The sequence below is a fragment of the Bombus impatiens genome, unplaced genomic scaffold, assembly GCF_000188095.3.
Source record: "Bombus impatiens unplaced genomic scaffold, BIMP_2.2 scf_0647, whole genome shotgun sequence".
Taxonomy (NCBI): Eukaryota; Metazoa; Arthropoda; class Insecta; order Hymenoptera; family Apidae; genus Bombus; species Bombus impatiens.
This window is the reverse complement of record NT_177066.1, coordinates 132,446-143,712: the sequence shown is the minus strand read 5'-3', so window position 1 is coordinate 143,712 and position 11,267 is coordinate 132,446. Positions and strand designations below refer to the sequence as shown.

The 11,267-nt window shown below is 27.9% G+C and overlaps 2 protein-coding genes across 9 annotated transcripts; one reads left to right on the top strand and one right to left on the bottom strand.

The window, feature by feature from the left end:
• Window positions 1–1,596: 1,596 nt before the first annotated feature.
• LOC100742677 (E3 ubiquitin-protein ligase Nedd-4) lies at window positions 1,597–8,922 on the bottom strand. 7 transcript variants are annotated; one of them, XM_003492024.4, is made up of 17 exons: window positions 8,736–8,922; window positions 8,129–8,295; window positions 6,530–6,730; window positions 6,292–6,452; window positions 5,770–5,938; window positions 5,558–5,673; window positions 5,335–5,458; window positions 4,627–4,776; window positions 4,133–4,183; window positions 3,770–4,046; window positions 3,626–3,684; window positions 3,480–3,545; window positions 3,181–3,410; window positions 2,985–3,106; window positions 2,262–2,901; window positions 1,966–2,108; window positions 1,597–1,896 (listed from the first exon to the last, which is right to left on the bottom strand). In XM_003492024.4, the coding sequence occupies exons 2-16, from the start codon at window positions 8,279–8,281 to the stop codon at window positions 2,006–2,008; spliced, it is 2,622 nt and encodes an 873-aa protein (XP_003492072.1). In that variant the 5' UTR covers window positions 8,282–8,295; window positions 8,736–8,922; the 3' UTR covers window positions 1,597–1,896; window positions 1,966–2,005. The 7 variants fall into 7 exon arrangements, with proteins under 7 accessions (XP_003492072.1, XP_012245050.1, XP_012245049.1 ...); XM_012389627.3 differs by having other exon boundaries at window positions 1,976–2,108; XM_012389626.3 differs by having other exon boundaries at window positions 1,597–2,108.
• Window positions 8,134–11,217, top strand: LOC100741509 (endoplasmic reticulum-Golgi intermediate compartment protein 2). 2 transcript variants are annotated; one of them, XM_012389629.3, is made up of 7 exons: window positions 8,134–8,260; window positions 9,268–9,480; window positions 9,575–9,742; window positions 9,826–10,198; window positions 10,267–10,517; window positions 10,589–10,849; window positions 10,917–11,107. In XM_012389629.3, the coding sequence occupies exons 3-7, from the start codon at window positions 9,640–9,642 to the stop codon at window positions 11,105–11,107; spliced, it is 1,179 nt and encodes a 392-aa protein (XP_012245052.1). In that variant the 5' UTR covers window positions 8,134–8,260; window positions 9,268–9,480; window positions 9,575–9,639. The 2 variants fall into 2 exon arrangements, with proteins under 2 accessions (XP_012245052.1, XP_033178488.1); XM_033322597.1 differs by lacking the exon at window positions 8,134–8,260 and adding an exon at window positions 8,942–9,068 and having other exon boundaries at window positions 10,917–11,217.
• The last annotated feature ends 50 nt before the right edge of the window (window positions 11,218–11,267 follow it).

The window sequence follows — 11,267 nt, the reverse complement described above, 5'->3', positions numbered from 1 at the left end:
GAATTCTAAGGTAAATAATAATAACAATAACAATAATGATAATAAAAGAACAATTCAGTAAATATCACGAAACGTGGGAAACTAACAGTCTTAGCTTTTAACCCAATTAAATCACAACTTAGTGTTAGGAAAAATACTACGATTTCCAAGTAATGTTGGCTTTTTAAAAAATATAATACGTTGAAATGCATTGTTCCATTTTGAATATAATACGTTTATCGTGTAAATGCAAGAAGCCAAATTTTCGTCATTAAAAAACGTCCAGCGTATAGAAAATCGAAAATAATCATAATTTAAGGCCACAAAATTTTTGTCGTAATAATAATATTTACTATCTAATGGGACGTATCTGTTTACAATAAAATAAGCTGTACAAATAGGATGGAATGTTTCATTAGCTTTAAATGCTAGATATTCGTTTAGAATACTTGTTACTTTTTTGAAATAGCTATTATTATACAAAGTACGCATTTACAAGTTTGATCACGATATCTTCGAATAATCAATTTCATAGATAATACACCATTTTTAACGAAAGAATGGACTATGTCCACTTTTTCGTAAATTGCTAAAATATATAAATAAATTTCGCTTTTTAAGCAATTTGATGTATATATTCTTTTATCTTATTTAATGCTATATACAATGAGCTAAGTATAATATGCTTTCCATCATCAGTTCTTAGAAGAACACACAAGAAGAACGCTGTCCAATACGAAAAATTTTCGATTTGTTATACGAATAAACTATGTAACAGATACGTCTGTTCCAAAAAATAATTTATTTTTAATTATATCTATGTTAAATTAAATGATGTCTTTTACCATAAATTTATAAATTGATCGAAAATGAAACAAATTACGTATTTCACACTGTCTGTTATTCTTCTTGCTACATCTTCTAATAGAATAATTGATTTCCCAAAACTTTCTGTTTATACATTTTTGCAACTATATATATATATATATGTTTTCAAGAAACAAAATTTTCTAGCCTTTGTTACTACGATAGAAAATCCTTAAAGAGGTTTCTAAACATGCGTAATACGTGAGTCTTTAAAGATTTAATTTCTTTATATAAAAACAAAATGTGAAATTATTACATTTACAATTTCAAACAAATTATTGATTTAAAAAATAGTGTTTAATTTCGTGGAAAAATTAGAAATCGTCATTGAAAGCGATCTCGTTTTAGTAAATTGTGTTATAAAATTAGACCAAAAAAATACGTATATGTGTATAATATTAAAATTCAAATCAACATTGCACAACAATTCATCGTAAATTATAGCGTCATTGTATACAATATAATTTGACAGATGTTCATTTAACTTGAATGTAACTGAAATTCGATATATTTGAAAATCATACTAAATCCTACGTAACAAAATTTAAAACTTCTTTTCTCGTCCATTATATATTTTAGTATAATTTAACTTTTTAAATATGTAAACTCATATTATTTATAAATTCTTTTAACAAGGCATTTTATCAACAAATTGAGATAAGTAATTAATATATAGATTATTATCTCTTATCTTAAGTTATTTACAATTAATACCAGATTAATGTTTTTATAGCAGCAAATAAAATTTTCCCAAAGAACACTTTTAAAGTGTAGTAACCATCAAAATATGGAATTACATTTAGAATGTGAATGAGTTAATAAATTGTAATTCATCAATTGCTGAAACAGCATTTGAGATTACTATTAACTTTTTTCGTTCTGTTTGTTAAATATAGCCTATAATTTCTAAAGTGCATCATGCGTAAAATTTTTTCGAATTATTCGTAGAGGTTAAGTAATATCTAAACGTACTTTTCATTGATTTGTCTTAATGTTGTAACTAGCAGTCAAAAGACACCTAAGTCTTCAGAGTGCAGAAAAATGTTTATCCTGTTAAATAGTTAAGTTAATATTAGACAGTATACATGGTTGTGTATCTATATGTATGTATATATGTACATTATATTACAGATATCATCATGAAAAGGGGTATTTCGTGCTAATCCACTCCAGCAAAACCTTGAGAACCTTCAATTGCTTTTATCAATTTCTCTCTCAATTGTTGATAACTTTCGTATGGAGGGAGATCTATACGATTAAAACTGAAAAGGGTACATAAATCATCAGATATAACTCTACACTTTCTTTGGTTTCTTTTTTCAAATTTTTCAAATGAGAAAGATTACTATAATTTTTAATCCATCTTACTTTAACAACTACGCGTAAGATTAAACACTATGTTAAAGTTTACATACCAGGTATGAGCTCTTGGATAATTTTCTGGTGTACCCCACTTCTCAATTGTAAATAATTGTGGACCATTGCTACCATAAAGTTCTTTAAAACCATTCATAGGTACTCGCGATGTACCAGTAACAAACTGTAAAAGTCTGGATCTCATTTCATTGCTAAATGAAAGTACCACACGCCAAAACCACTGAACAACGATGTGATTAGCGTGATAGTCTCCTTTGTACAATGTGTTTTGTTTCCAATCTCTCACATCAATATGTTGAATACCACACATTAATAATTCTAATTCATTTTCATCAAATATTTTTACTAGTGTTGGTGGTATAAGAGCATTAAATCCTTCTAAAAATGCATTCATTTGTTCTTGAACCCTTGATACAAAACGCCACTGTATAACTAAAGCTATATATTCATCTTTATTTTCGTCTGTTAATGGTATATTAGCACCATCTGGTTTAAGTTCTCTTTGAGACGTATGTCCAAAACTTTCTTCATCCACACAAAACGTAAGTTCCAATTCACTGGGATCGTTTTCTTTAATCCACAATAATGAATTGTAATATTCTGAATCAACGCTTTCCATATCTTTCAAATCGATAGATTTACCTAACATCATTTTATAAAATGGACGAATGAAAAATGCTGTAAAAAAAGATAGGAGCTCCTTTTATATTTTTTCTTAATGAAATGTTTTATATCTTCTGTATAATTGAAATAATTCTTACCATCCAACAGTTTACCATGATACACAGCCATACCTGCTATGCGACCAATAAATTTGAAATAATTTAAATGTTCTTCATTACATACCCCCGAAAATGGATTAATTTGCAAGGTATAATTATCCCTACAAACATTTCAGTTATTATTATTTTTTGCATTTTATAGAATGCAAATGATTTTATACATAAATATACCTACGTAGCAGAATATTCAAATAATCCATAATAAGGATTAAACATTTCTTTAGACAATAGGAAAAACCATTCTCGAGCTAGACCTCCATAATCTAAACCAACTTCTCCTTCAAATTCAACCCATAATTTTGTTTTCAATATTTCTACTCTGTTGACAGAACTAATTATACGATACGAATCTTCTAGAATATTATTTCGACCAACTTTTATTTCAAATTTATTAGGAACATTACTCTGAAAAAAATATGGATGAAATATAAAAGAAATCTAATATGGATAAGTTTTGTACAATCATATACTTACAGGCTTTCTTAACTGAGATTTAAGATATTCGTATTTACGTTTATAATCTCGTGAATATGGTACGGCCTGTGAAAATATAGAAATATTAACAAATTAAATGAGTTATACTTCATATATCACAATCTTTGGACTAAAGAGACTCATACCGGTCCAGCAATTTGAGGATTGGACATGCGAGGATCTTCCCATTGTGTTGTTCTTGTATCTGCAGAGCAAGAATAGAAAAACAAAAATTTTGATCAAAGCCAAAATTTTCGAGCTTTACAAAATCTTGGTAGACATTCACATACTATGATCAATGAAAAATATTCGGCCATCCGTATGAACTCTTTCTTCCCAACCTTCAGGAAGAGGACCAAGCTGATCTAAATCACTTCTTGGTGTAGTAGAAGGAGCAATGTGATTAGGTATTGAACTTGGTCGCCCTGTTCGAGGGTCGATCCATGTTGTTGTCCTCGCAGTGTGATCAATGAAAAATACTCTACCGTTCGGAGCTATTTGCATACCCCACCCAGGTGGTAATCCCTCATCACTTGGCGCAGGAACCACAGGTTTTGGACTTTCGATCTAGACATCGAGTCAGTAACAGGAATTAGGGTAAATAATTTTTATAGTATTCGCTGTTATTATTTACAATAAAACGCTGTACTAACTTGTTCAGATGATCGTCTAGATCCAGCTGGACTATCCACACTATCATCACTCTGCAAGTACAATAGTAATATGTTTTCATACAACATGTACATGGATATAATTTCAATCTATTATTTTACAAAGAAATTTATATGTTATACACTTTCAACATTTTATAATGTATTACAAATTTGTTATCATTTTTGCGTAATAAACAACAAAATTAATCAAAATAGTGCAATATGTCAATTACAGAAATACAATTTTTGTTAACACTAAGAGTACTTTTTAGAAAGAATGGTTAGTTTGTAACACTCAACTGCATGGTGAAGTATTGTAATAAATGTTTTAAATTGTATTGGAACACAAAGTAATACAGACAGCAATGCACTACATGAAAAAAATATATAATCTCTGTTTACAAATTATAGCCTTTATTTTCGTCAAATAAATGAACACATGTAAATAAAAACAGCTTATACAATTGAAAATAATCATATCTATGAATGAGTACCTGGTCTTCATATTCACTAAGGTAGCCACGTTGATCAACAGAATGTCCAGAGTCTGACGAAGTATCCCCACTACCCCCTCCCCTATGATTCTCAATCTCATAATTTCTCGCATCCGAATCTTCGCCATCCTCACGGAGAACTTCACCATCCTTACACACACATGCACAAAATTGCTACATACTGCATGCTAAATACTCTATTTGTTAGAAGGTTTTTATACTGTTTAGACATTTATATTCATATTTTTGTCTTTCAATAATTCATGCACATCTTGACAGTTAACAGTTATCTATTAAAGCACATATCTATAGTTAAACAGAGTATGATGCATCTATATATGTTAAATGGGGTTACGTAAGCGTTTGGTTATAAACTTTTTATTAATTTACACAATTGAAAAGATAATATACAAAGCAAAAAATATATATAGCAACAATTTCTAATCTACTCTCACCTAAAGATATAAATATATTTTTATTATTCAAAAATATATTAAATGTAAACTTGGGTTTTGTGCGTGTGTGTGTATCTTTTTACACACAACAAGTCTATATAAACTCTAAATCTTAAAATAAAGTATAAGACATAATATTCTATTATAATACACAAATTTGAAAACAGATTCTAAGCTGACTAGTTAATAAATTCATTTCATCTTTTTCTTTCTTTTACGGTATTTATATTAATTATACAACCATCAATATTACCTGATTAATTGAAGTTCTGTGTCTATTTTCTTCATCGGCACTAATGTGAAAGCGACGTTGAAATTCAGTTACTGCAGTATTGAAATGTCGCTCAATAGTCATATTTCCACTAGGTGATGTAGTACTATAAGTAAATTAAAATATTTCTGCATTATTATTTATACTTATTACGCAATAAATATGTTGAAGCAGATATATATATATGTATATATCTGTTACATACGATTCTGATGGATGTTCCCATTGTGTAAATCTTGCTACATGATTGACATAATATGTTCGCCCATTTGCATCTTGTCTCTCTTCCCATCCTGGTGGTAAAGGTCTGATAATCATGACCTAAAAGAACATTCAATTAAAGTATTAGTTTATATATACATGAGTAGAGTCATCTTTAATATTTGTAGTTTAAAGTATAGATGTAACTGTGCATACCTCTGCAGCTTGTTCCACAGGACTATTATTTACTGGCTGTACCATTTCCCAGCCTCCTGAGTCTGATGCAGTATCTCCATTATCATTGTCCACAGTTGATGAGTCAGAAATGTATGCATGATATACTTCCAAGGTGCCTTTTACTCTTGAACGCTGACTGGAATGATTACTAGCCATATCCTCGTAAGTTATTCATTTTGCATTTGCAAATGAAAGATACAAAAGAAATATATTAATGAACTAAACATGAAAATCCATTATGGTGATATGGAGCCAATAAATATAACTAGATGCAAAACTGACCCAAAACATGTAACAGTGCATATAAAAATAATAAAAATGAAAATTAATGAATAAAAGTAATGTATTTCAATTATTTCTATTGTATATATAATATATAGTAGCTTGTAAAACCATATCTGTAGTTTGAGGCCAAATAATTTTAATAGGAAGCTAAACAGATTAAATTTTTAAAATATACAAAAATACACAGCTTTAAGCATATATTATAAAAATACTTACCTACGTGGTCGAAGTAAATAACGCCTAACAGGAATTGTACGACCTTCTTGTTCTTTAGGTAGATTAATCAATGTTAATTCTACCATACCAAGAAAATCATCCCTTGTCAATCTATTCTCATCAAAAACTTGTAACACCAATTTATGATCGACAGGTTTAACCTAACAATAAAGAATATATATTTTCATTAACATATTGAATTTATCTTGACATTAAATTATAATATAATCATACTTACTCTAAATATAAATTCTTCTTCCCAGACAGGATTCAATGTCTTTTTTTTAGTTTTCGTAAGTGCAGAGTCTATTGTCTGGTCGCCATTTAAAGTATTTAAATCAATACGCACATAAGGATCGCTTGCACCAAAGATGTCCTTTTTGGCTAATTGGTGACCAGCAATCACTTTTAATCTCAGCTTCCGGGTAGCTTCATCTCTCTATATACAATATCAAAAAACAAAACAAAAACATTAATTAACGCTAGATTCTCGAAATGTTAAATAGAAAAAAGTTAAACTTGTCATGTCTTTTGTTTCTATTAATAACTATGATAAGAATTTTCTGGTTAGTTTTATATAATTTATATAATAAATAAACAATTAACTATTTTATTTATATTTTATTTAATACATTAATTATAAAAACACAAAATATAAAGCACTACGAAAATAAATAAAGTTATACATAAAAAATGAAAGGAATATATTGTTTTTTAAGTTTAATGTAGATGGGTAATAAAATATAAAAATATTAATATTGATGCATTTTATCAATTTATTGATTGTTTTGATTAAAAAAATATAAAGATGATTCGTGCTACGATTATTAATAATATAAAAATTTTATTATTAACGCAATAATATTATTAATCATAAAATCAACAACTTTGAGGAAGTAACAATCTTTTTGAAGTCTATCAATCAAAAATCCAACCTGTACTTGTCAAACTGTCAAAATAGTTACGTACGGATTCTCCGTCAGCTCCAGACGTTGGATTATATCCATAAACATGTTCCTCTGCCATTAACGTTATGTGTATTCGATTTATTCTTAATCGTTGATGACTACTTTTTATAATTTTACTACGTTTACAGTTTCTTATATGCCATCAAGAAACCTATTTTGTCTTAACCCCTCTCGGTTACTATTGCACGAACGAAACGGATATGATATACTCGCGCTTAAAGATGGCTAACTTCCTTTTAAATATTCAAACGTGACTAAAATCCATTTCAATCATTTCAAATAAAAAAAAGAATCATTATTGTGTATATGTATATTTTACAAAGTATATTTTCCTTAATCTTTATCAATTTTATCAGTATTAGAACAAACAAAAATTCCAGAAAAGTAGATTACGAAACAATTTTAGATATCCTTGACACGAACAACTTCTAATGCGTCTGCGAAAATCTCTCCAAATTTTTCTAAATAGACGTCTTTCGTTATTAAATGTAGTAAGTTGAACGACGTAATCGAAATTGTAAGAATTTAGTTTTTCATCAAAACATTATTACAACGCTACCATTACGTTTTAACGATTAATGCGCATAAAAAGTGACTCACGTGTTTTCTAGTATATCTGTTTTATTTTTTTTTTTTTTTTTTACGGTTTCTTGAGTATCAAAGTATTGTTTTAATATCAGAGGGTCTTTGTATTGACATTAATAAGGATATTAAAATAAAATGTATGATAATAAGCTATATTGTTCAGTTGAATTTTCAGTTTAATATCATGAGATATGATAAGAATGAATAATTTCTAAGTTATTATCTCTTAAAATAATGCATTGTACAAATATCACATATACAAGGAAATATGATTATTTACATACTGCAGGTTCTGTCAATGAAAAGCGTCCTGGTCTTCTGTTAGCTTGCAATGCCCGAGATGCAGAACGATGCTGAGAATTCCAAGTATAAGCACGAGTTCTTTGAGGAGGTGATTCAACACCAGCATACATTGGGTAGGTCAAAGTACCAGGCATCTTGTGTTCTTAATCTTTTAATAATAGTTTTAATACATTAACACAAAGATTATTCACTATGATATTATATGTATTTTATTCTTTTTATATGTAATTTTATATAATTACATAAAGATATATAGTATATTTGAAATATAAATAATTATTGCAATTGCTTTTTATAATCTTTAAAAAAGAATTAAATTTCATTCGCATAACAAAACCTTTTGCAAGTACATTTTAAAGTATTTCATATATGCTTTTAGGTGCCACTAAGCATAGCGTAGATCATATAAATAAATAAAAACTAATTGTTTCTATTTGTTATATAATAAATTTATAAGATAACATAATAATAAAAAATTAAATAAATAAACGTACTAAATACTTGCATCTAAGATGAGTAATAATATTGATATTTAAAATAAATGTATATTAATAAATACTGATAATAAATCTTATCTGAAATTATTACCAAAAAATACAGAAAAAAGATACACGAAGATGTGATATATGTGTATATATATACACATATATATATACATTTAAATAAAAATTAACACTTTAATATAACACGTGCACATAATTCACCATTAACTGATTTCTGACTTATTTATATTTAAGCTACAAAAGACATAATGCGTGGTCGTCCATAACTGCAAAATCACTTATTTTCGATGCGAGCATTAAGTGTAAAAATCGTTTAAGATAAGGAATGCTTTAAATCATTAAAGTGATAACACGTATTTATTCAACATTCAACTACGAATTAACCAATACATTGGAAACCTCATAAACATATATATGGGTAATTACTCCATCAAATATTCTGGAATTAAATAAACAATTATGAAATTATAATGAATAAAAATTCATAACATATATTTATTACTATTTTAAACAATCGTTTGTTTCTAACAATTGTGATGGTATCAGTTATTGTTCATACAGCAATAAAACATTTGATTGTGTGTGATAATTTCAACTAATTTTCGTTCTTTTTATAGGTATGGTGGCGCCTTTAGTTACCGTCCGAAACAACTAACCTTTATCTGTCGTTAAATAGAAAAATGTTGAACATTTGTATCAAAGTCTGTTACTTGTAATATGTGACTACTTGACCCATGGAACTTAATATATGTATTTGAAATATTGTATACTAGACATGCATGTGTATTTGTAAATATGTACATACTATTCATGTTAAATGTAACATTAAGGTAAAAATATTGCCAAATTTATATTATGCATACATATACATGTACTTACGTTATAATAAATGTGTATTTAAATTTATTCTTGCACATTTTGTAGGTTAATAGAATTTAGTTAGAGAATAAATGTTATATACTCATATCTGAATTTTAAAAACTGTTAAAATGTTACGAAGACGGAATGTTAATATTAAAACTGTCAAAGAATTGGATGGATTTCCTAAAGTTCCTGAACCATATGTAGACAAAACTGCAGTTGGAGGAACATGTAAGTTTTTTGTTTTACTATTTACTATTCTAATTATTAAATATAATATCTTACTTTTACAAGTACAATTTTTACAATTACAGTCTCTATATTTACAATCTGCACTATTGCATATTTAATAATAGCTGAAACAAGTTATTATCTTGACAGCAGACTACAATTTAAATTTGAAACAGACACAGATATTGATGCAAAATTGAAAATAAATATTGATATCACTGTTGCTATGACATGTAGCCGTATTAGTGCTGATGTCTTAGATTCTACAAATCAAAATATGATTGGACATGAATCATTAGAACAAGAAGATACATGGTGGGAATTGACACAAGAGCAGAGATCTCACTTTGAAGCTTTAAAAAATGTGAATTCTTATCTAAGAGAGGAATACCATGCGATTCATGAATTATTATGGAAATCTAATCAAGTTACTTTATATAGTGAAATGCCAAAACGGTATATAAATCACATTATTATACCCATAATTGATACATATTATATAGATATATCAATACATCTTGCAGGACCCATCAGCCTAGTTATCCACCAAATTCATGTCGCATTCATGGTAGTTTAAATGTTAACAAGGTTGCTGGAAATTTTCATATAACAGCTGGAAAATCATTATCATTTCCTATGGGGCATATACATATTTTAACTTTCATGACGGACAAAGACTATAACTTTACTCATAGGATAAATAAATTTTCATTTGGAGGACCTAGTCCAGGTATTATTCACCCATTAGAAGGGGATGAAAAAATTGCTGACAACAGTAAGTTTGTATGAAATGTAAATATAAGTATTATAATATTTATAATTTATTTGAAACGAAATATATTTTAGATATGATTTTATATCAGTATTTTGTGGAAGTGGTTCCCACAGATATACAGACTCTACTGAGTACTTCCAAAACTTATCAGTATAGCGTAAAAGATCATCAAAGACCAATTGATCACCAAAAAGGATCTCATGGAAGTCCAGGAATTTTTTTTAAATATGATATGAGTGCTCTTAAAATAAAAGTTACTCAACAACGTGATACAGTGTGTCAATTTCTAGTGAAATTATGTGCCACTGTTGGAGGTATTTTTGTTACAAGCGGTAAATATCAATTTACTTGAATTATTTTGTGCCGTTGAAGATATTTTTTACAGAGAAAATTTTGTAGGTATGATAAAAAATATTGTACAAAGTTTTTGGTATATTTTGTGTTGCAAATTTTTTGCAACCAAAGAAAACAAAAATGACCAAAAGTACCCCATTCCACCTACTACTTCAAACTATCAATCGTTTGACACAGCAAATCTTCTGAATATTTCAGCTCCAGAAAATGTGGATATTGTGTTTAAACCTCAATAAAGGTAATCTTTTAATTAGATATTAAAATAACTTTTAAATATACGAAGCTAATAATCAATAAATATGTTTGTAACTGTTCTGTATATACCAATAAAATTAATAGCGATTTTATATTTATCAGCCGTGTATGTTCTTTTCTTCTTAATTTTTTAACACTGCG

Coding starts and splice junctions, on each gene's coding strand:
- LOC100742677 (XM_012389626.3), bottom strand. CDS start 8,281: ATGCCTGGTACTTTGACCTACCCAATGTATGCTGGTGTTGAATCACCT. Junction 6,731..8,128: donor TTTCATTGACAGAACCTGCA/GTATGTAAATAA, acceptor TATTGTATATAG/AGAGATGAAGCTACCCGGAA. Junction 2,109..2,261: donor TATCCAAGAGCTCATACCTG/GTATGTAAACTT, acceptor TACCCTTTTCAG/TTTTAATCGTATAGATCTCC.
- LOC100741509 (XM_033322597.1), top strand. CDS start 9,640: ATGTTACGAAGACGGAATGTTAATATTAAAACTGTCAAAGAATTGGAT. Junction 10,199..10,266: donor TATAGTGAAATGCCAAAACG/GTATATAAATCA, acceptor TACATCTTGCAG/GACCCATCAGCCTAGTTATC. Junction 10,518..10,588: donor TGAAAAAATTGCTGACAACA/GTAAGTTTGTAT, acceptor AATATATTTTAG/ATATGATTTTATATCAGTAT.